The following is a 25,050-nucleotide window of genomic DNA, read 5'->3' on the forward strand; positions in this document are numbered from 1 at the left end:
TGTTTTTAATGTTTATTTTTGAGAGAGAGACAAAGCGTGAGTGGCAGGCTGATGTCTCAAATTGTTTGGTCTCTTGTATTCACAATTTAGAAGAGCAGATTCTTTCAAAGAATCCTTCTCTCCATTATTTTTCCTCGCTTATATTTTCTTGATTATTAGAGTAATATGTTTATTCTTTGACAGAAGTTGTCTCTCCTTCCCTGTCAAGTCAAAAGAATTTCTTTTTCGACTACATAGGAAACCTAAACAGAGAGGCAGTCATGCAAAGAGATGCTTTGAAAATAATTCAGTTATATGGCAATTAATATTTATCCACAGATTCAGTAATATGAAACAACCACATAGCTTGTGTACGTCAAAGAGTTCATTTTTAATGTTAACCCGATTCTCTTTGCTTTTAATATCTTAGGCCACTTGGTCATTCTGGCATTTTATGGTAGAGAATACATTGAGTTTGGCTCATGGAAAGAATATGAGGTAATTGATCACATGTTCTCTATAAAGTATGAACTATAGGTACACAAAGCAGAGTATTGTAATGTATCTAATATATGGTCTCATGTACAAAATTTTTGGAGAGCTATTTTTATATATAAGATTTTGAGATAGGTTTTTTTCTCTCTTGATAGTTGGCAACGGTTAACATCGTGAGGAACTTTATTTTCTTTCACAGCTTGCATGTGTTTAAGACATGATAGTGTTAAACTCTTCTTCACATCGTTATGTGGTTAAAGTTATTTCGTATTTTAATTTTTTATTTTTGTAGTGAGCTCTGTGCCCAACATGGGGCTTGAACTCACGATCTCGAAATCAAGAGTTGCAGGCTCTACTGCCTGAGCCAGCCAGGTGCCCCTGGTTATAGTTATTTTTAAGTGTTTTGGATAGCTTAGCTTTCTGTGGGGCTCTGGAAACCACAGGAGAACCCCTCCCTCCCGCCTATCTCCCCAACATGCCCTAACTAGGATTAAAGGCATCCTGCACTGAAAATGTGTAAGACATTGTAAGAAAGACCATCAGAGCTCCTGTAATGTGAAATTCCGGGGGCTGCTCAGGGTGCTTTACTGAGAGCGTAAATATGAGACTGTGGAGTTAGTCTTTTCCCACCTTTTGTACCCACGTGTCGCCCTGCGTGATGTCTGGGTGTGGCATTCCAAAATGACAGTCAGCTAAAATGCAACTGAATGCCACATGCATTTCTGTTGTTGTTTCACAGATTGCCAAATGTGAAGCCCGTGTCACAGTAAATTCAGATTAAAGATAGTAAACTATAGCAGCTATTCTTACGAGATCCAGCCCGTGACATGGCGGCAGGTGGGTCAGTGGACGTGAACTATTCGGTAGAGTAATTGGCTAACGTGCTGCTGATGTCATAATTCTCCTACTCAATAATGGGCTGGTTATGCCGGAAGGCACAGCAGTTTGGTGTGGGGACTTCTGCTTCCAGTACAACAGCACTTGAAAGAGAGGCCTTCCATTGGTGTTCAGAAAGGAGCAAGGAGCAGGGGTAGGGGTCAGGTGAGTGGGGGGGGGGGGCACCAGAGGGATAGGCGCAGAGCTGTTCCTCATTGTTGGTCTTTGAGGTTACGTGTGCACCCAAGTTACTTCCTTACTTTTCCACATAGTTGAAACGCAATTGCCAGCCCATTCAGTATGATAAAACATTGCTATTTTAGCATTTCTTCAATATTCAGCTTCTGTGGGAAGATAATCACACAATCTACTGGTTAAGAGACTTAACCAAGATTCAAGAAAAATAAGCTGGAGCTCTATCCTTCATCTCAAACCTGTGCGTTTATAAAAGTTTTCCACAGGGTGCACCAGAAATTCTCCTATATACTTTCCAATATTTTATTTATGGATATAAGGCTGCAAGAAAGAGACACTGAATAGTTTTGTGTCTAAGACCTTAGTAACATGATCTGTAGCAAAAAACCACGCATTTATGTATAGGAATTATAATTTAAGAGCTATTGTAATCTTTACACAGATAGTATATTTGAGAGAGTACCAACTCTGAAATAGCTTCTCTAGGAACTCTTACCACTTTATCATCTTTCTCAAACTGTGTGAGTTGTCTGTAGGAAACACGTGAATATGATACATTTTTTCCCTATTACTGGACGTTCATGATTGAGTACATCTGATCGGAACGTTGATCTCACACCTACCAACTGCAAGGGCTAGCCTGGGTCTGGAGAACGGGTTTCCATAGCATACTGCTGCTAAAAGTGTTTACAGATAGTGTTTGTTAAAAATAGCTTAGAGGACATGTAAAGTAACCACTAGGTGTGTCGGTGGAGTCCTTCCCTTGGGCAAGGTAGTGGGAGATGAATTTACCTTGAGTTATCCTGAGAAGCAGTGGAGAACAATTCTTAATGTGTCTGTTCGTCCCACTTCTTTCCTTTGAATCCCATTTTTGGACCTTCTTTCACTCAGATAACGCTGAGTGTCTTTGTTGTATGTGAAATAAGGAAATGGTCTTGGGAAGGGGAGTGGTAGGAAGGAAAAATGTTTGTTTTTACATTATAACATAGATTGTAAGACAGTAATTATAATATATGTCGTATAATAATATATAATAGTATATGTAATAATTATATATAGTATATAATATGCTTTACTTAGCAGATCACACCTTACAAACTTGTTTTGTGTGGTCAGCATCTTATTTAATTTATCTCAGCTTGTCCATTGTATGGGGTGGGGGTTGTCTCCTTGCTATGAGTGTGGAAACTAAGATTTATCGAGGTTAAGAAACACCTTTGAAGGTTCCAGAGCTAGTAGATAGACAATCTGGAATTTGAACCCAGATCTTGTGACTCTTCCTCTATTGTTGTCCACTGTGTTAGTAATTTTCACGTTATATTTTCTGGTCAGAAAGTTCTTCAGGAGCCATGCTTGGGAATGGTGGTGGCCTGAAAGGCAGGTTCGTTAGAAGATCGGGCTTTACAGCTACTGCTCTGCACTGGTTCCCTCTGGGCAAGGACTGTAAATTAGAACGACAAACTGTGCCTCTCGTGGATCGAGGTTACATACCTCTTTGCCTACTGGCATTGTGGAGACAGAAGCACAGATTAGCCTCTTGGCATTTTTCTTTACTTCTGTTTCTCCTTCACCAGTACCTACTGAATTAACACAGCACACAGGATACACTTTTTACCAGGGCCAATGAGAATTGGTTGTAAAATAGTAGGATAGTTTTGGGGGCGCCTGGGTGGCCCAGTCGGTTGAGCGTCCAACTTCAGACCAGGTCATGATCTCACGGTTTGTGGGTCTGAGCCCTGCTTCATGCTTTTACTGCTGTCAGTGCAGGGCCTGCTTGGGATCCCCTGTCCCCCTCCCTCCGCCCCTACCATACTTGCGTGCACTCTCTCTCAAAAATAAACATTAAAAAAAATAGAATAGGATAGTTTCAAAAATAGACAAATTTATTAAAAACTCAAATGCAGACTGTCTGTATTAATTATATCTTGTCCATAAAGTGACAGTGATAAGCGTTATCAGTTTTTATACAATTTAAAATATTGAATGTATTTCATAATCCCAAGTCTGGCAGTTAAGTACAGTGGCTCTTAAAAGTGGTTTCCATTAGTTACTGTGTGTGTATAGAGCCTTGAAAATTCTAGGGTATAGTAGCATTTTTAGTAGTAACAGTGTTAATAGTATCAAAGCACGGTTCCTTCATCATATAGCATTCTAGAGTCTTTGACAATAATAGATTCCAAATACGTTTCCATCTTCCTCAAGTATGCATTTAAACCTTACTGTAACAGCCTATGCAATTACCTATCTGCAAATAAAAAATAAATCCCCTCAGTGGTCCACCTAAGGCGTCATGAAATTTAATAACAGTTAAAAGTTAATCACACAAATTGAAGATGAGACTAATTGTTTAGACTCAAATCATAGCATTCCACAAATTGAAAATAGGTCAACAGTTTTGTACTTTTAAAAATGAGCATGACTCTGGAGTATGTTTTTTATAGCTTAAGTCATTGAGCTCTTAGTTTACCAAACTGAACACTTTAAACTAATAATGTTCCATTATTTTCCCCAAAGCTCATTAGGGACGCAGAACAATTGGAGAGATACTGGAAAGGGCAGCATGAATGGGCATTGACAGGAGGGAGGAAAGGTTCGAGTCACCAAAGTCACTTGTTTAGTTTACGGGAAGAAGGGGGAGAAAGACCTTGAAATCTGTCTTGAAATATATTTGTACTTTTTTATTTGTGCTGCAAACTTTCAGCTAAAAGTAAAATCACAGGTATGTTAGTGCCTTGAGTCGTCTCCTTGAAAGTCAGACCCAAGTAGAATGAGCTGAAATTCTAGAAAGGGTGATTCTGATTTGTCATAAAGAAGACCCTCTTGAAAAGATCATTAAATTCTAACGTGGCAATAGAAGGATATTTGGGAGGTCATACCCCATAAAAATCTTTATGACCAGAACGGTGATTCAACTAAATATATGTTTTATCCTTAAAATCTCTACCAAGCTGGAGGTTCTTTGATTGTAATTATGCTGCTGATTGGAACCATGCAATACGTATGTAAATATGCTCTTAACACTAAAGACAGTGCCTGAAATTTATGGTGATCCCCTTAGTGTTTGAGAGACAAGATCAAATCGTAAGTACATTTTCAATTTGGGATCATAGAAAGAACGACAATGTCTTTACTCTGAGAGATCATATAAGTCCCACATTATTGCGTGCACTTCGAAAATATCTGGTAAAGAATACAAAGGAAGGCAAGAGTCAAGAAAGTGAGGATGCCGCTCTCTCCTTTGGTAAGGGGGGGGGGTCTAGTCCCAAGTAGCCTGGGGGGTTTTGAGTTAGTCTCACTTGAGTTTGAATCATGGTTTACCCACCTACCAATTCAATATCCTTATTAATATGAGGAGAGTGACGGTCGCCTTGTAATTGTGAAAATAAATCACCGATACATGGCACCAAGCGGTGCTTAACAAGTGATAGTTCCCTTCATTCTCTCCGTTGACTCTTACGTCTCTAGGAGTTTGGATCAGGAAAACCAAGAGAACAGGGAGGGGAGAAGGGGGTAAACTGAACTTCCCTCGTTTGGGAGGTGGGTTTAACATACTTCTTGCACTTACCATTTAACTTCCCAAATTTTGCTATAATCCTGCCATGCTCGACAAGAACTTCACTGCGTTTTTAATTTTAATCTTTTACTCTAAGGAGAAACCGGGGTTTTTTTGGTCCTGCCTGAAGCAAAATCTTCAATATCAGACCCGCTTGTAGGAAGAACACTGTTTAGAGTTGCAAGTAGGAAACCACATGTGAAGCAGAAATTATTAAGTATCTTCAGATCTTACCTCCTGGAGAAACTGCCTTTTATCAAAAGGAAGTAAATGTTTACTTAAGAGGTCAGTGTTACAGATGCATTATTTTCTTGCAATTTAGGGGCAGTAAATTGTCATTTTGTTTTATTTTAATTAGCGTAATTGTCTTCGGTTACCTCCTGACCTGTACTTACCCCTGTATCACCCCCCTCCCCTGCCCAGCCCGGCCCCCAGCTAACACAAGTCAGCCGAATCCCTTAAGCCACCTTGCATCACCTGGTATCTCATTTAGTAACTAGTTAACATTTTAGAGCAATGACCAATACGAAGTGCTACCTGTATGTCAGGCACTGGGGTAACTAACTTCTGTGTATAATAACTTAATCCTCATGTTGTCTCTTCGAGGGAAGTAGGTACTACAGATCCGTGATCCCTAATACGCACTTCCGGATTTCCATAGGCTCTGAAAATCACCAGTTTCCCTAAGTTTGCGGGAAAGCTAATTTAGCTGCAGAACCTGAGCTGAAGGAGATAAGGCTCCTTAAGGGTCTTTATTTATCCCACAAATGGAACATTCATCTGTTTAGCGATGGAAACATTAATGTGTATGATTATATGTTGCTGCCCTAGACACACCTGGAGTGTTACATGTATATGATACTACTTTCCAAAGTTACAAAAAAGATTCCGAGTCATGTGACCTATCTGGCCCAGGGGCTTAGCATGGGGGGTTGTGAACCCGTTTCATTATGCCACTTTGCAAATTTTTTTTTTTACTGTTTATTTCTGAGAGAGAGAGACAGACAGACAGAATGTAAGCTGGGGAAGGGCAGAGAGAGAGGGAAACACAGAATCCAAAGCAGGCTCCAGGCTCCGAGCTGTCAGCGCAGAGCCCGATGTGGGGCCCGAACCCATGAATCGTGAGATCATGACCTGAGCCGAAGTCGGACGCTTAACCAGCTGAGCCACCCAGGCGCCCCTTATTATGCCACTTTATAGATGAGAAGGCTGATCTTCGAAGATGTGAAGTAAACTGCCAAGGTTTGAATGGTATGTTAAGATGTGAAGTAAACTGCTCAGGTATGCGTGGCAAAACCACAGTTAAAGGCCACAGTCTTACTCTGAAGCCACATGCTTTTTGCCATCCGCTTGCCAAGGCAAGATTGAGCTCAGTTGGCACCCGTGTGTCTTGAGTTGACAGAATTGCTGATCTTTGCTCACAGAGGAAGACCTATATCTGGACATCTATGGTGGAAGATAATCCTCGTATCATCTGTATTTGGGTGTGGACTGTTAGGCTTTTCTGCATGTTTTGGGTACAGACGTGTCTCATCGTAGAATTTCCCTGAGTGTAATGGATCCTAGCCACAGAAGTCTGACTCAGGTCAAAGTGGGTCTGGCTTCTCCATTGTCACTCCTCGTTATTTTATAGTATTTGTATCTCAGTGCTGGCAGTTGCTTGTTTTAGCTGTATTCGACAAATAATTATTTAATGCCTGCTGTGTAGTAGGCTAGAAATATAACATTGCGCAAGAAAATCATTGGTCCCTCAACAGGGACACTGTTGTCCTTGTCAATGGGACAGTTCTTGGTGGGGTACCCTGTGTTGCAGCATGTTTTGGCATCTGTGGGCCAAAATGGCATTAGAACCTCTCCCCCACCCCAGTCATGTGACAACCAAAACGGCCCCTAGAGTTTCCAAAGTTCCCTGGTGGAGGACAGGGTGGTGGTATACCTGGATAATACTCAGACTCTCAGCCCTGAGGATAGTGGCTGGCCACTTGCCCATCTACTGTCCAAGTCGAAGAATTGATTTTAAGCATTTCTTTTTTTCTAGAATCCTGGCTTCATGCAAAGTAAACAGAACAGAAATCTACAAAGCAAATAACTACACTGCTTCCACTTGGGCACAAGGGCTAAACTGAGAAGCAAGATTAGTTGTGGATAATCTTACCCGTGGCTAATTGAGACCTCTCATTATACTGTGTAAATCATGAGGATAAGTTATTAAGCTCCCAAGTTAATATACCAAGCGATGGTGTTCTTCTTTGAACTGTAGAATCAAATCAGCCCAGGACTTTACATAATGCAAGTTATTTATCAGACACATAATACAGTACACTTATGCTTGCTTCATTGCCGCTCTACTTTTCTCTTTTAAGTGACGTTTTAAAAGAAATTACAAATTCTAAATAATTTGCGAGTGGAAGCGGTCCTATGAAGGCTTTATGAGTCTTCATTTGTCATTTGAAAGAGGAATACGTGGAAATTTTCATTTAGTATCCACATCAACTGCTTTTTAATCAGTATTTTATCGTAAAAGTAATAATGGTTGAAAGTTAACAGAACCTCAAGCTAATGATAGTTGAGGTTATTTTAAATGAAACTTATTTTATTGTGTCGTGGCTATAAAAATTATACATGCTTAATGAAAAACATTCAGAAAATACAGAAAGGTACAAAGAGGAAACTAAAAAAGAATCACCATTCTGTTCAAAGATGACATCCCATGTGCTCACAAGATTACTGTTCTGTCTTCTCAGGATTTGTCTCTTAGCGAGTGCATCTGGCATTCTTGGGTGTACTTCTCACACATGCGCGTGCCCTCTCTCCCTTCACACACAAAAATACATGCACTTCCTCTCAAAAATCGGGTCCTACAGTTTGTTTTTTAACTTGGACACTCCTATCAACAATTTTTTCATGGTCAATAACATGTTGGTGCCGTTGTATGAATGTTATCGATTTAGTTAAGCGGTTCTCTAGTCGTTGAGGTGGTACCCTATAGTTTGGTGCTACGATGAATTGTTGTATATACATCTTTGTGCCATCCAGTTAATTCCTTTATATGAGTTGTGAGGGATGGAATTGCTGGGCAAAAGGCTGGGTGCGTATTGAATGGTGTTTGAACCACCAGCTTGCTCTCTAGAAAGCTCATGCCATTGTATACTCTCAAGAAGAGTGTTGTTGTTTTGTTTTTTTAAGAATAGTGTTTTAATGTTTTGTTTCTTTACATGCTCTCTACACGATGATTAATCTTTGTAATTTTTTTTTTGTATTTTTGTCAATCCTGTAGTTGAAAAATGTCTCCCTTGGATTTGCATTCCTTTGATTAATGACAAAAAAAACCCCTTTTTTTAAGTATATTTGCTAGTCAGATCTTTTGTTGATGGCTCATTTGTATTGTTAGCCCATTTTCCTGCCGGGCATTGTCTTTTCTTCCTCTTTTAAATTTCAAGGTCTTTTCATAACTATAAGGATATAGATCTTTATTGGTCATACTGTACATATTTTGCCATTTAAAAACATTTGCTGTTTTGGTGGGGTTTGTTTTCGAGACATTTTGGTATGTAAATGTGTCACTTTTTTTTCCCATTTGGTACTCCCACATTATAATAAGGCCATTATTACTCATAATGTCTCAGTAGATGGATTAAAGATTAGAGCTTTAAAAAAATGAAGCTACTTTTCAGATGGGAAGCCACGTTGCAGACGAGGAAGGTGATCAGTTTTTTCTGTTAATTAGATATGTTTGCTGTGATTACAATTTCAGTAGCTGTATGTAAAAATAGAGATTGTGAGAGGGAGATACTTTGATGTAGTTGAAAGACTTACTTGAAAGCCAGATAGCCCTAGCTTTGTTTTTAATTTAGACAGCAGGTATATATCATGTGCCTATTATACTTTAAACATTTATAATAGATTTTTCACGTGCTAGTTGGGTGACCATGGGCTTTTGTTTATTTGTAAAAGGGGAATAATAACCTACCTTGTTGTTATTTTAAGGGTCATAGTTCACCTAAGAGCGCCTGACGTGTAATTAGATAACAAACCACAGTCAGTATGAGTGTTGTTACTCTTTATAAGTAACACAATATAACCTAATTTTAGCCCATTATGACGTGTTGTATCATTGCTGTGGTGGTAGTTTGGCATATGGGGTAATTAACTGTGATTATTATAATTTTATTAACAGAATGGAGCCTAGCTGGGTTGACAATACATAGGATCCTGTCATATGACATTCTGGTTTTTGACGTCCCTTCTCATTTCTCGTCTTATTTGTCCTCTCTAGTCTTACTGTAGGATGGGCAGGGCCCGTGTAATTTTTCATTTTACAGTTGAGGAGCTGAGGCTGTGAGAGAATGGTTGAGTTGTCCCAGGTTGTGTGGCTTGTAAGTGATTCATTAGGTTTCTATTTCCCTCCTACCCGTAATTAAGATTCTCAGTGAACCCAGATTGACCCTCAGTGTGGGGAGGAACAGAGAATGGAATCTAACTGCCCAGCCTTCATTTAGCTTCGCCATTTTCTAGTTTCTGTGGTCGCTCCTGTTCCAGCCGCCTGGAAGTGGCCGAAACGTTTCCAGTGTCTGTTGGGTCGATGGCGGTTACGGTGAACCACGCCTCTGGGTATTCCCACGCTTGGGAAGTCCTTTTCCTTTCAGTCCGGGCTGAACCGGTAGCTTGCTTTGACCAATAGAATGTGACAGAATGAAAGCTTTTCCGGGTCTGGACATAAGCCTTAAGAAGGCCAGGTAGCTTTTGTTTTTGGGTTTTTTGGGGCGCCTGAACCATCATGGAAGATTCTTGGTTACCTTCCTGGAGAGACTGTGTGGAAAAGAGGCCACGTGGGGGGAGAGAGGCCCTGAGACGACCTGGAGAGAGGAGTCTAGTCGTGCTGGTATTCTGGCCGAGCCCTGTTCGCACCCGCTGGTGGAAAGCAGCCGTGCAAGGGATCACCATGCAAGGGATCGCCGGCACGATTAGCTGGAGAGCTGCCTTGCCGAGCCCAACCCAGATTGCAGAATTAGGAGCAAATAAAATGTCTTTTTTGTTTGTTTGTTTGTTTGTTTTGAGTGGTAGGTTTTGGGCTAGTTGATTAAACAGCAGTAAGAAGGACAAAAGAAGGGGCACCTGGCTCAGTGGGTAGGGCATATATGACTCTTGATCTTGGGGTTGCCAAGTTTGAGCCCCACGCTGAGTGTAGAGGTTACTTAAAAATAAAATCTTAAAGAAGAGCTAAGGAAAAAGAGGAAAAGAATGGTTGTGAAAATAAAAGTTTTTGCTAAAGGGTGTTTACTTTTTTGGGGCCTGTTTTGATGGTTTTGGACTTTCCCCGGCTTGCCAATATCAGGCCGTGTTAAAGGGAGATAATAGGAATGAATCAGTCTTCCTTTCAAGAAGCTCGTCTTGCTGTGTCCTGACTGCATGGGTCTGGCTAATACTTGGGTGATTTGAGGTAAGCGGGATTTTTCTGTGTGGAGGTTCTCCAGAGAAACCTCAGGAGATAAGGTCACTTCCTGTGTGCAGGTCCCTGGTTTCTCTTCTCTGCTGCGTTTCCCGCTCCCACTCTCTGTGGCTCTTTTTATCCCCGTCGGAACTGAATTGGAATTGGCCTGGGTCAGCCAAGTAGGACCCGACGGAGTAGCCTTTTTCTTCCTCACGTGAACTTGTTCCTGTTCTCCAGAAAGGATCTGGGAGGCCTTTGGGGCCAAGAGAGGATAAGACCAGGGACCATTTTTATTTTCAGTCCTTGCATGTGTTACGAAACAGGAAAGATTCAGTACGGTGAGATATTGTCTGTGCAGTTTAATCCCTCTCAGATCAGTTTCTCTTCTCTTCTATTTGTTGTAATATAGATTTTTTTTTCTTGAGTTTCCACCAGATAAAGAAATGGTGACCTAAAAAGGTATAATTTTTTAAACAACTTGTTTTGGTTAAAGTGCTTTTTTGTCTTAAAAACTACGTGAAACTAGATTTAAAATATCACAGAGTTGACTGGCTTCCACATTGGTCGGAGTCAGGCCCTCTGTGCACTTGATCTCTGTTTACGACAGTAAAAACAGCCCAAGTGAACTCCTGCAGAATTCTGGCAGTTAACCGCAGCCAGCGAATGCACCGCAGATCCTCCGTCCGAGAGAAGAATACTGAAACCTGGGAGGACACCGGGGTCCGTGATGTTTTAACTCATGCTTCCTTCCATCTCTCCTCCTTCCCCAGCCTGGCAGCTGAGCAGAAGCAGGCAGCATTGCACACGACGCAGAGATCTGGCCACTCCTGGAGACCCATTAAAAGCACCTTCCCCAGAGCGTGGTTCATATTTTGTCCAAACTTGCGGTGCCCTGGGAAAAGTCTATTCCCAGAGAGCGGTTGGCTATTCGATTTGACTCAGAGCTCTGCTCAGTTGGGGGGGGGGGGGCGGTGGGAAGAGAAAGCCCCTAGGGCTTTGCCGCAGCAACAGCAAATGTTGGCAGTGTCTCCACCGCTTAAGGCTTTTCTTTCCGTGGAGGCAAACCAGAGCCTGGCCAGGAATTCAGAAGGAAATCTGGGAGAATTAGCCAACTGTAGGGAACTCTGAAAAACTCCCGTCATATTCCTGGACATCTAAAAGGCTGCGCCATGTGCAAGGCTGTGCACGTGTCTGTGAAAGACCTAGGAAAGCGGAGGTTCCCCTCTGACCTTGAGGCTCTGCCTAAGCAGGAAGTGAAAACTAGGGCCGTGTTATCCCCTGACAGAAGTCTGAGAGTGTGAGTTCTCACAAAGATGCCTTTGGCAAAGGGTGGAGACACCCAGGCGAGGCATTTAAGGAAATCTGACCAACCAGTGGCTGGCCACTGAGTTAGACAGATACACGTGTGACTCTTTGGAAGCCAGGCTTAAAAATGAAAGCAAGAACTTAAAATCTGGCGGAAAACTCCATGGCCACACACTACAGGGACTATAGAACCTACAGAATTAGTTCATCAAAGTGCCGAACGAGCAGCACCCGAGAAAAGGACAACACCACCACCAGTGATAAAATATCTTGGAGCAGTGTGGAGGATTCTGGTACCACAGTTGTTAAAAGATATTATCTAAAATGACCAGTTTTTAATGAAAAAGTGAGACGTAACAAACGGGAAAGTGTGCCATACACACGGTGGGGGGTGGGGGGGGGGTGGCGGTGGATACGAAAAAGCAAAAACCAGCCAAGAGAAAGATGTCCCCGTGGGAGCCCAGATAGGGACTTCGTAGACACAGACTTTGAGCTGTTATAAATATGTTCAAAGAACTAAATGAAACCGCATCTGAAGAATTATAGCAAAGTATGAGAATGGTATCTTACCAAAGGGAATATCCATAAACCTAGAAATTACCTAAAAAGAACCATACCGAAATTCTGGAGTTTAAAAGTACGATACATGAACAATTCACTAGATTTGCTCAATAGCAGATAGGAGTTGGCAGAAGAAAGAATTAGTCAACTTAGAGGTCGCTCCATAGAGATGAACCAGTGTGAGGGGGAGAGTGACGATAAAAATGAACAGAGCTTCAGGAGTCCTGTGGGTCACCCACCATCAAGGGTCCCAACGTATGCAAAATGGGAGGCCTAGAAGGAGAAGAACAAAAGAGGCAGGGTATTTGAAGAAATGATGGCAGAAAACTTCCCAAACTTGCTAAAAAATATTAGTCTGCACATGAAAGAAACTCCGTGTACCCCAAACCCAAAGTGATCTTCACTTAGACTCGTCCTAGTTCAAATTTACAAAAGTGGGAGAGAAATCTTGAAAGCAGGAAGAGAAAAATCTCATAAAAGGGATCCTCAGTAAGATGAATGGCTGACTTCTTATGAGAAACCATGGAGGCTGGAAGACATTTTCAAAGTGTTGAAAGAAAAAAAAAAGACTCCCAGTTAGGAATTCTGTATCTGGCTAAAGTCTCCTTCAAAGATTCAGGAGAAATTAAGACATTTACCAAACGAGGGGCGCCTGGGTGGCTCAGGCGGTTGAGCATTCGACTCTTAATTTCAGCTCAGGTCATATCTCAGGGCTCGTGAGTTCGAGCCCCCCCATTGGGCTCTGTGCTGGCCTCTTGGAGCCTGCTTGCAACTTTCTCTCCCCGCCCCCCCCGCCCCCCCAAATAAATAAATAAACATTAAAAAAAAAAGACATTTATCAAACCAAACCAGCCGCCAACAACAACCACAAAGTAACAACATACCAAATCAAACAAAAAACTGGAGAATTTGTTGTTAGCAGACTTGCCTGCAAGAAATAATTAAGGAGGGTTCCTTTCAGGTTGGAATGAAAGAATAAGCAGTAACTACAAAGGACTAGACGGTAAACTAACCCACATGAAGAAATAAAGAGCAATGATAAAGTAACTACATAGTTATGAGACATATGCAGAAAAATACTCACAAAAGCCTTTGTCTTCATAATGTCTTTCTCCAGTTTTAAAAGGCAACTGCATAAAGCAATAATAACAATTAAAAAAACCCCTATTGACAGGCTTATAACATGTAAAAGTACAGTTTGCTCATCAATAACAGTAAAAAGGAATGGAATAAAATGGAAGTATATCTAAGGAAAGTTTTTGATTATTATTGAAATTAAGTTAATGTTAATCCAGACTAGAATGTTTAAGGTTAAAATACTCCTTGTAATTTCCAGGGCAGCCGCTAAGAAAATAACTCAGGGGAGTGAAAGACCAAGGGAACGCAAAAGGCACACTGGAAATGTTTAAGACAAAAGAAGGCAGGAGTTGAGAAATAGATTTATGGAGCTCCGGTATACCTTTGTAGAAAAGAGATTATAACGTATAGCTTCCAGGTCAAGTAACCTATTCATGTTGTTCTTAAGGAAATGTTACCAATAGAGCATATTGGTTCACAGATCCTCTTACAGGGCTTAATTTTATAATACTGCCAGGTACTTTATATCCATAGATATTTAAAACATGGTAGAAGGAAGATGCACCAAGGTGAACTCAGTGTGAAATGATTGCATTAACCCTTGGTTCTCAAGTTGTAGCTTTGTTTCCCTGGAGATGAAATGGCAAATATATGGAAATGAGAGATACCCTTTATTTTGTCACTGAAAGCTTGGGTATGGAAAATTCAGTTCTTTTCCTACCTCTAAATGCGGAAAAGAAAAGATGAGCAATGTCTCTGGAGAGCAGAGTAGATCTTGGGAAGATGTATCTGGAGATAAATGTACATAGGAAGGTGCTGTTGACTGGAGAAATGTTCTGGGCAGAGTATTTCAGAAGCCTTGCGACGTATTTCTATCTGCATTTTCCATATATTGTTGATTCTGTTCTCCATGGGTGCTCAGCTCAGTGGAGAGCCAATCTCATCACAAGGACTGTTCATTGTCGTGTAGAGCTGCCACAATTATAATGTATTACATATGCCTTCAGAAAATAAAACCGATGTTTAGCTTTGTGGTACGAAGACAGTTTAATTATATCAAACAATACATGTAATTTCCTTATTCTGGGAAAAGTGATGAAATTGAATTTTCTTACTGTTGATTTAAACAATCACTTAAAAATGAAATTCTCAATCTGTTTTCAGTCCCAGCACAGTTGAAGAATATAGCACAGTTGCATCTGTAATGATGGCTCACTCAACTGGGAACATCTCTCTGGGTGAGAATAAGTAATATTTTTAACGACCTCCGAGTAATTCCAATGTGGCATACCTTCTTTCCACCACAGATAACACACTGAAGTCCTAGATGTCTAGAGTGTTACAGAAATTAGCGTTATTAAGAGGTTACAATGATTAAAACTGCATCTAATCTTGTGAGACTCTTGTTTTCTTAAGCAAGTTCTCTTGAACATTTCTAATGCTTTTTTATCTATCACTTTACTGGGGTATTCCAGGCATTTTTATTCCTAGTTTTTAAAACTCATATTAACTGTTTTTAAGTGTGCAGTGCTATAGTGTTAACTCTATGCACATTTTTGTACAACTGATCTCTAGAATTTTTCTTGTAAAACTGAAACTCTGTACCCATTGAAGAATGACTCCCCTTTAATTCTTCCCCTCAGCCCCTGACACCTACCAATCTACTTCCCGTTTCTTTGAGTTTGACAACTTTAGGTATCTCATATAAGTGGAATCATGCAGTATCTGTTTTTGGTGACTGCCTTGTTTCATGTAGCCGAATGTCCTCAGGGTTTATCCATGTTGTAGCATGTGACAGGATTTCCTTCATTTTAAAGACTGTATAATGTTTCATTGTATGTGTATACCACATTTTCTTTATCCACACACCCATGGATGGGGATTTAGGTTGCGTCCACCTTTTGGCTATCGCGAATAATGCTGTAGTGAACATGGCTGTACAAGTTACCTCTTTGAGATCCTGTTTTCAGCTTTTTTGGGTGTATATCTGGTAGTGGGATTGCTTGATGATATATATGCTAATTCTATTTTTAATCTTTTGAGGAACCTCCATGCTGTTTTTCCTAATCACAGCACCATTTTACATTCCTACAAGTAGCGCACAAGCCTTTCAATTTTTCCACATCCTTGCCAACACTTGTTATTTTCTGTTTGTGTATTTTTTGTTTTGTTTTTAACAGCAGCCGTTCTCATCATTCCTAGGTGCTTGATTTACTGCTAGTCCTCTTTACTTCTGGAATTCATATGATACTACGTGAACACATTGCCACCTTATAAGACAGAGCTAAGCTGCCTTTTTTTTTTTTTTTTTTTGAGGTGTTTTCCTCTAGTTTCTAAAATGAATAACTTGCTTTAAAGGCGTCGTCAAGTAACGATTACTATGACTGGATTGGCTCTGCCCTTGTTTCCAAGAAGGCCCTAAATGTTACATCTTGTAGATGCGTTATTTCGTTGTGTACCTAATGTGCTTCTTTGTGTCTGAACATTGGTTGTCTCTATTTCACTTGCCCTGCTGCATCTGCTTGTGAATCTTTCTGGCATCCATTCCCCACAGATTTCTTGCCTAAGTGGAGTTGTATTGCCAAAAATTTGGCCTCAGTGCTGGTAGACCAGCTACCTTCCAGTGCCCTATATTTGGTGATCCTGTACAGATTATAGATGATGTTTGATTATGTTCAAGACAACAGATGCAGTGCTTATAATCCACCTAGTCCACACTGCTGTGTCAGTTTGAGCATTTCATGTTTTACAGGTATTCAGAGTGATTGGGACTCCAGTGTTGTTTCTAACCTGCCTTGGACACTTGCAGAGATTATACTGCAATGTCGTAAAATTGGGGGGTGGGGGGAAACACATTGAATCTGGGGATAGATCCGTATTGAAGTCTTGAGGCTGCCCCTAGGCTGACTTGCACCTCTAGAGATGTTTCTTACCCTCCCTGCGTCGGAAATCTCATGTGTAAATTGGATAGTGGTACTTAACCTTTCGTTTTATTTTTGTGGGTTTTTAAAATTTTTTTTTCAATATATGAAATTTATTGTCAAATTGGTTTCCATACAACACCCAGTGCTCATCCCAAAGGGTGCCCTCCTCTATACCCATCACCCTTAAGCTTTCATTTTAAAGGCGTTAACCTTAAAAACGCAACCGCCAGTTCTTTACCGGCAAAAAATGGGTTTATTTGGGAAGAGCAGAGAATTGCAGTCTGGGAGCTACCAGCTGTCGTCAAACCATTGGCAAGTCTGGAGAACAAAGGGGAGATAGGGTCTTCTGTAGAGGCAAGGGGACTCTGGAGGGCTGTTAGAAACCAAAAGTCCCCTGCAATACACTGGGAGTCGCAAGTAGAGTGGCTTCTCAGTGGCCGGGTCATGACTCTCTCTCATTGGCTGGACTGTTGCCAGGGCAGAAAAAGCCTTCCTTCGGCTGGAATAGAGAGGTAGCTGCCTGCCAGGTCCGGTCTCTTCCTACTGTGGATTTGCAGTTGAAGAGGAGGGGCAGGGCCTGGGAGCTACCCCTGCTGACCTCCCAACTCCATCCTCAGTGAGGTTACCTTCCGTTAATTTTCATAAAGGACTCATTGATGCTGTGAGCTTGTGTTTTTAGGGACCAAGGAGGCTATCAAGTTAGAATTTTCTTCTTCCAGTGAAGGGGGGGGGGGCGGAATGGATTGTCATACCCCAGGGGTGTCTAAATGGTCCATATCTGACGGATGTCTTCTGATGAGTTTGATGTTCATAGCTTGTCCATTAATTGAAAAAGTCATTTAAAACAGTCAGTCATAAAAAATGATGCATACATCCCACTAACATTCTGTTTTATCTTAAATCACTCACATAACAGACTGTCTTCTGATTAGGACCCCGGCCTTTCCCTGTATCGTAGGTTTGCTGTGGGGAACCAGTCTCCCATTAATCTACATTCCTAACAAACCCTTTCCAGTTTACACTTTCTTTAATGTAGATTTTAAAATTTAGAGAATTGAAAAGCACTGATTCTCAGAGTGTGGGTCCCAGGCCAGCTGTTGTACATAACATGGGAATTTTTTTTTAATGTTTTTCATGTTTATTTTTGAGAGAGAGAGAGAGAGAGAGAGAGAGAGGGACAGAGCAGGAGCAGGGCAGGGGCAGAGAGAGAGAAAGGGGGAGACATAGAATCTGAAGCAGGCTCCAGGCTCCACGCTGTCAGCACAGAGTCCAACGTGGGGCTCGAACTCACGAACTGTGAGATCATGACCTGAGTGGAAGTCAGATGCTTAACTGACTGAACCACCCAGGTGCCCCAAGTTTTACTTGGCAATTTCTTAGCGTACAGATTTCTGGTTTCACCCCTTACCTCCTGATTCAGAAACCAAGGGACTGGGGCTAAGTTATCTGTTTTCACAAGGCCTCCACACTAAAATTTGAGAACCACCATTCTCTATTTTAGATTTTGCCCATTTTTCTGTTTTTTACTTTTACCTATTTCAACAGCAAAGTGTGTAGTGACTTACCTTTAAGTCTTTCCTAAGCTTTTGATTTAGTTTCTAAAGACAGAACACTGTTGATTTTTGCTTTCATGGCTTATCTAATATTTAATTAGATTAGCTAATTACACTAACAATACCCCCCCCCCCCACCATGAGGTTTTGGAACAAAATGGTGTTGGGGGTGCATACAACTCAGCTCTTGGTAGCAAACCTGTGAGGGGCGCCCCAGAGATGACTGCAGGCTGGGAGTTTTCAGCACGCCATGGGCATCTTTTACTATGGTTGGGGAGGAAGTGCAGGGTGTGGTGTCATACAGCTAAGTTGGGCAAATGAAGGTCGATCAAGAGAACTCCTACGTGTTTTTCCATCTAGGCTTATCGACTTCCCTGGTCTGTTTATCTTTGTAGCCCTTGACTCAGTGTGTATGTTTTAGATTTTTGTTGGTTTGCAAGTAAGTAGTCCACCTTTGCTAGATCTTGGAGCTTGAAGTTTGTCTTTCATAACTGCCACCTGTCTTTGGTCAGTCTTCCGGAGTAAACAGAGAACTCACTCAGTGGTTCATAGGGAAGATGTGTGCCTGTTACTGTCGACACCAAACAGGAAACTGTAGCGGCTAATACTGGGTAGAAAACAGATGGATTTGTTCTTCCCAGCCTGATACTAGCCTTGCTCTAACTTAGAGTGCCTGCTGTGGTCTGGGGAAACCAGTCATATGTGGGAATAATTCGGTTCAACACGTCAGGACGGCCATTTGTGCCAATGTGCGAGGGAAATCTTTGCCCACCCTTGAGATGGTCAATGAGGGGTTAGATAAGTTGATCTGGAACCCGGCCTGCTGAATTGAAAACACTGCTCTTTGGCAACATTCTGGATGGAATTTTGATCGAGCTGCCTTGTTAGATGTAGGTTTTAATGATTTGCATATTTTTAATCACATTGCCGGTCTCTTCTCACAAAGGGGCCAGGCCTAACGAGTCTGTCTACAAAAGCTCTAGATCATCTTGTTCCCGCAGTAGTTGGGCCTCAGGATGCCCGTGAGACATTAATAGAAGACTACCTAATGCAAAGAAAATAACTATTGCATAACAGCATCAGGACACGATAACAGGTGTCCCGTAAGACGCAGTGCTCCCAGCCCACTGAGGATGTTCAGCTATGGGTTTGATGCTGGTTACTATTCACTGTTCGGCGACACGGCCACCTGGTTGTTCCCCCAAGAAAGTAATGGCTGCCACAGATTTGATTTTGGAAAGTAGTGAATATTGCCGAAACGCTTAAGATAGAATGAGGTTTTTGTGAGGATTAGGCTCTGAATCCACATATTTGACAGGCATAGCGTAAATTGTGAGTCTGTATTTAAATTCCACTTTGCCCTCTAGAGAAGCATTTATAAAAGCAATGGAAATTGTAGTTTCATACAAAACTGAAGAAAAAGGAGAACAAAACATTACACAGAAAATAACAATTATCGAATAGTTATTACATATAATAATTATTTTATATATAATATATTTAATATATATGATGATACAGTATAATATTTAATATATAGTAATTATTTTGAGTGGTAACCACAAGCTAGGAGTATCGATGTTGCATCATTTTACCATTATACAGCATCCCTCTAGAGTGTCACTCTCTAGGTTTTATGGATAGGAAAAATGGATTACGAAAGCTGGCGACTTGCCCAAGGTCATTGGACTGGTGGGTGGTGGGGCTGGGATTTGAACTGTAGTCTCTTTAATGCTAAAGCCCAGGCTTTTAAATACTACTTTACACCTTAATATCCGGTGCTTTAATATTCCTGGCCTGCTTTCAGAAACTTTTCTCTTCCTGTCAATTCCAGAGATAACATTCAATAACTTGACAACAGTGACCTTTCTAAACAAATAAAGAGTGTTACAGAACCAGATGGCCCAAGATTATATTTTATTTTTCTGGCTCAAAATAAATTGCTTGCTCTAAGACTGATAAAGTCCAAAAAAGACCCTCTGTGTCCCAAGACTTCATCAGGCCACATGGCCAGCCAGTGCCCTTTATCATGAGCCAGTCACAAGTACAGAGCCTTATGTCTTTATAGTATAATTTAGATTAGGGCCTAATGAAAGGGCACGAAGCTGCTTGGCTAAATGAGATCATTCTGGCCTTCAGTAATGGCAGTGCATTCGGGTAGAAAGAGTCTGAGGAATTAAAGACAGAGAGGCAGCACCACTGTCTGTCCTGTTAAGTGGATGTACACGAAGAGAAGGCTGATTTATAATTTAACAAGCTTCCAAATTAGGCCTCTTTTTTTCTGTTGGTTTTCAAGTAGGATCTTCCTGATAATTAGAAATCTTATTCTTGATCATTCAAAGTCCGGGTGGGGATCTTTTTGACTGGCATAGACAAATATGATTAGAAAATAGAATCTATATTGTGAACAGAAGTCACCGTATCACACATAAGCAATGCCTTCGTGAGCTCAATTATACTCGGTGAAGTCAGGTTCAGAGAGACCAGGTTACACGGGGTAGGCACAGAGATGTCTCAAAGCTATGTTTCAAAGAGCCAACCGGTAACTGACAATGAAATATAACAACAGAAGAAACAGTGGGCTCTGGAGGCAGGAGGCCGGGGCTTCAGACTTGGCTTTGCCATCCTTTGTGAGGATCCTTGAGCAAGTGATATGAATTCTCTGAGTCTCCATTTTCTCATTTGTAAAATGGGGCCGGAATTGTATTACATCCCCAACGAGGGAGGATGTGACAAAGTAATGGTGATGGACAAATGAATGCTGTTGTTCTGGTAGCCTCTGGCACATGGTGGCAACTGTCCTGAGGTGTGACGAGGACAGACCTGCATTTGGAATTGCTCTGTTATTTATAGTTTGGTGATTCAGGCCAGGTCGCCACAATCTTCTTGAGCCTCATTTCCCTCACCTATATAAGATAATAATCCCTCTCACCAAGTTGTGAGAATGATGTTAGCAGGGATACTGTTTTTAAGTTTTTAGAAAACAGTGATCAAGTAGGAATTATAATGTTATCTTGAACAGATTTCGGAAAATTAGAAAAGAAATAGCCAGAGGCTGCTTACCTGTTCCCGAATATCTTAGCAAGATAAATAACCCAAAGAATATTAGCATGTTAGCGCTAGAAGGACCCGTGAAGACCATCTATCTTCCCCTCCTTATTTTAAGACAAAGGGCTACCCCCTAATCATATTTCTGTCATTTCTGCCATGTTTGCATGCATACAGAATAACACTGTCACCAGCATCATTAATTGTAAAGGATGTCAGCTGTCTCTCAATCTTGATAGATACAGATTTCTAGAAATGTGAAGCCAGAGAAGAATTCTGCTTGGAGGTAGTCTCATGTTGTGAAAAGAACCTGGGCTTTGTTGTCAAAAGTTGAGAGGGAGTCTTGATTCTGTCACTTGCTAGTTTTGGACAGTGAGAACTGTACTTAGTTTTTGGCAGGTTAGTTACTTAACTAAACTTCCTTACCTACACGATAGGCCATGTCTGTATACCTTAGCCATCTTCCTATGTGATTCTTGGGATTTGAGATAGTTTGCTTTTTATCTTCTTGATACTAATGGTTCTTGACTTTTTCTCCCTGTCTCTAATAGCGATTCCTTCAGATTTCAAGGAGGGGTTGTGGAACATCAGAATCTTGGAGTTGTGAGTCAGCTGTAGTTAGAAATAGTTTTCTGTTTAAGGCGGGTTTAGGGATTTATGTATGGAGCTATCATTTTTAAAACTATAATTGTGTGAGGCCATTTCTCAAATTTTTATCTTCCGTTATTGAGTGCGTTTCAATTTGTGTTTTGCATATATTAGGGGTTACATGTGTTTAAAAATGCATCAGAAAGCTAAATAGGCAGTTTTTAATATGTGAAATTGTAAACTACTCCTAAGTATACTTGTGTGAGAAGGACTCTTCTAAAGAAAATAGCAGAAAATAATGTTTATCACTGGAAAACTCTGAGAGCAAATGCAGGGGATATTTGCATTCCTCATCACGAATAATGATCTTTGCATACTTTTAGGAGCACATTGTTAAGAGATACCATAGTTTATGTACTAATGATAATAGGTTTATTTGTCTTTGACTTCTTAAGAATGTTCTTTTAGTTCATATTTGATAGTCTAGAAATATGCAAGTTGATCCTTAAATCTGAAAAGAGAAAATTCAAGACCCACGAGTTATTCCTTGTAGATTCTAATAGGACTGGACCGGAGAAAGGAAGCTTGGGAACTAAAGACAATAACGTACAAACGAGAAGCCCATGAGCCTGTGTGAATTTTCTGTCACTTATCAGCATTTCTTTTTTTTTTAAGTTTTATTTATTTACTCATTTCGAGAGGGAGTGTATACACATTCAGAAGCACAAGTGCAGGGAAGCGACAGAGAGACAGAGAGAGAGAAAGAGAGAGGGAGAATCCCAAGCAGGCTCTGCATTGTCAATGTGGAGCCTGACCCTGGCTCGATGTCACTGTGAGATCATGACCTGAGTCGAAATCAAGAGTCGGACACTTAACCCACTGAGCCACCCAGGCACCCCATTTATCAGCATTTCAACTTTGGACTGTGTTTCTCTTTTTCTCTTTTGTTAATTAAATAAATGGACTTCTTCCTTGATCGTCAGTGACATAATTTCATTGTAACCAAGAAGTCTGTGGGCTTTCAGTTGAATTTTCTAAGTCTCATAGATATTAATAGGAATTTGTGTGGTGAGGCTTTACATCTGTCTAAATTTTGGCCATACTAATTAGAGAATGGATATTACGGAAACCTGGCAGTTTTTTGAAATATTAAATTGGTTGCGAAAAGGGATGCAGACGTGTAGTTTTACAGTTTCTCGACTTGTTTTTACATTGTCCTTCGGAATGTTTAATATTTTGTATGAAATTATGGGGGTTTTTTTTGGTGCAAAAAAGAAAACAATCAGGCAAAAATACGAGAACCGTTTTCAGTTGTCCAAGGCTAATGTTGATTTAAATAGGTCTGGGTCTTCATGGTTGACAGCTACAGATAATTAGCTTTTTCTTCCCTAACAAAGAAAGCAAATGGAGCTGCAAGACATTCATTGCCTTTTCTGTCATCATAATAATAACGTATGTATTTAACTTCTGCAGTTCCTTAAATTGATTTAGTGCTGAGCTGCCTACGTTACATGTAAGAGCAGTGACAGGTGAGAGTTGCCGCGCGTATTTGCGAGGCGAACGCGAGCTGTGATTGACGGCAGAGTTCCCCTCCACACGAAATAGCAGTGTTTGGAGCGCAGAAAGGGCCAGATACATAATTCTTAAAATGGCAGAGCAGATTCACAAAGTGAATTTTAAAATGCGACCGCCACTCGGCGTGTTTGAGCGCTCCTGTTCCCGGCTGGGGGGGAGGGGCCCAGACGGCCAGAATCCCACCTGACTGCTGACGAGGAGGAAAGTTCCCTCTAAGCATATTAATGTTTGTCATTTGAGACTGATACTTCCAAATTAGAGATCCAGTTATGGCCTCGCATCCAGTAACTGAACGAAACGTTTCCTCCAGCTGTAAAAGATTCACCTTAATTGAAGAAGCCAACTAATCCATCTATTCAGACGAGGGTTTAAAGACGATAAATCCGGGTATTCTAAGTGAGAATATCCACTTTCTCATGTCTGAGGGATCCTCTCTGGAAAGGTATTCCCATAAGGCTCGATGGTCTCCTTTGGTCAGAGAGCGGCTAAGTGTGATCAGCTTTCAAAAGTGCTCAAGATGCACTGCGATTCCTTTGTTCCTGTGACACATGCCCAGAAGCTATGGTTGAAAAGACTCTTGGTGATTGCCGTTGAATAATGCTCTGTGATGAGCTCCGAAAACGCTGGTCTTCCCATTATACCGGGGAAGTGCTTTATGTTTTGGCGACACCTCCTCCTGTGTCTGTGGGGTCGACTGGGAGCTCCTGTCCCTGTGCGTTGGCAGCCTCTACTGGCCGTTGCAAAGAGCAGCACTGACCTCTGCTCTGTTTGCTCCAGGCTGGATGGGATTTCATTGGGGCTCAGCTCTCCCTCCCTTGGTCCTAACTCTCTTCGTTATCCCCTTTTAAAGACTACTTGATGTGTGGGGTATCGACTTACAGCTCTTAAGGAGCTACTCGTCCAGTGTTCTTGTCCCTTAACTAATATCATAGTTGAATGGAATTCTTGAGAATCTTAGGAGAATTTAAAAATGGAACCCTGCCCTGAGAAATAATTTCTAAGAGGTAAGATAGATTTTATCTTTTTATAGATTTTAAAATACTTTCTTAGTTGCACGCCTTTGGGCGTTTACTTGGGTTTGGCAGATAATCCCGATGCCCTGAAAGAAAGCCTCGACTCAATGATAGATTTAATTAAACAGGTAATATTTGCTAATTCTTTAGATTTAGGTGTACCAACTATTTTTAAAGGTTTCTAGACAGTGGGCATAAACTCTTACTGGGCTTTATAAATATGGATACCTCTGAGGGTTGGTGGAGGGTCTAGATTTTTTAAGTACAGACAGTTACGAATATCTGTAAATAAAATATCCAGTAGGGGTAAACTCTGGGTTATTTGTTTTAAGGGGGTTGAGACTCATAAAATGTTTGACCTAATATCTTGGTGTTTGGGCATCATTTGACAACAGTAACTAATTTCCTCTACAAAATGGATCTATTTATTGACATTTCAATTTTATTAGCGGCTCTCCTGGTCTCCTAGTTATCTTTTGAGTCTCTTGGCATTTTCAAACAAGTGAATCTTCTTAAACAGCCCATGAATGATAACTTTCATTCCTATTGTTCCCACCGTCTGTGGATTATTATAGTAGAGTACTAGTTCCTCTCCATGCTTCTTTGTTCTTTGCCTTCTACTTCAACCCATACAGCCTGAGCATATGTATTTAACTAAAACATTGCTTTGATCACATCTCCCTCCCTCCCTCCCTTGATAATTTTTTATCTTAGAAAAAGAAGACTGCCACCGGGAGAAGGGCAGAGGGAAAGAGAGAGAGAGAGAATCCCAAGCAGGCTCCATACTTAGTGCAGAGCCCGATGCGGGGCTTGATCCCACAACCCTGGGATTATAACCTGAGCTGAAATCGAGAGTTGGACACTCAACTGACTGAGC

At 41.0% G+C, this 25,050-nt stretch overlaps 1 protein-coding gene across 12 annotated transcripts in view; it reads left to right on the plus strand.

Moving 5' to 3' along the window:
• Positions 1–25,050, plus strand: part of RFX3 (regulatory factor X3) — a 285,490-nt gene that overhangs the window by 37,429 nt on the left and 223,011 nt on the right. For 2 of the 12 annotated variants that reach the window (XM_042963656.1, XM_042963658.1), the window contains exon 2: positions 14,637–14,710. The exons of 6 other annotated variants lie outside the window; for them this stretch is intronic. In XM_042963656.1, the coding sequence (XP_042819590.1) occupies positions 14,677–14,710 (34 nt within the window). In that variant the 5' untranslated portion in view covers positions 14,637–14,676. Of the gene's footprint in view, positions 1–1,410; positions 1,516–3,641; positions 5,384–14,636; positions 14,711–25,050 lie in introns of those variants that run through there. 4 more of the 12 variants (XM_042963657.1, XM_042963655.1, XM_042963654.1 and 1 more) reach the window with 4 other exon arrangements.

The sequence above is a fragment of the Panthera tigris genome, chromosome D4 (assembly GCF_018350195.1).
Source record: "Panthera tigris isolate Pti1 chromosome D4, P.tigris_Pti1_mat1.1, whole genome shotgun sequence".
Taxonomy (NCBI): Eukaryota; Metazoa; Chordata; class Mammalia; order Carnivora; family Felidae; genus Panthera; species Panthera tigris.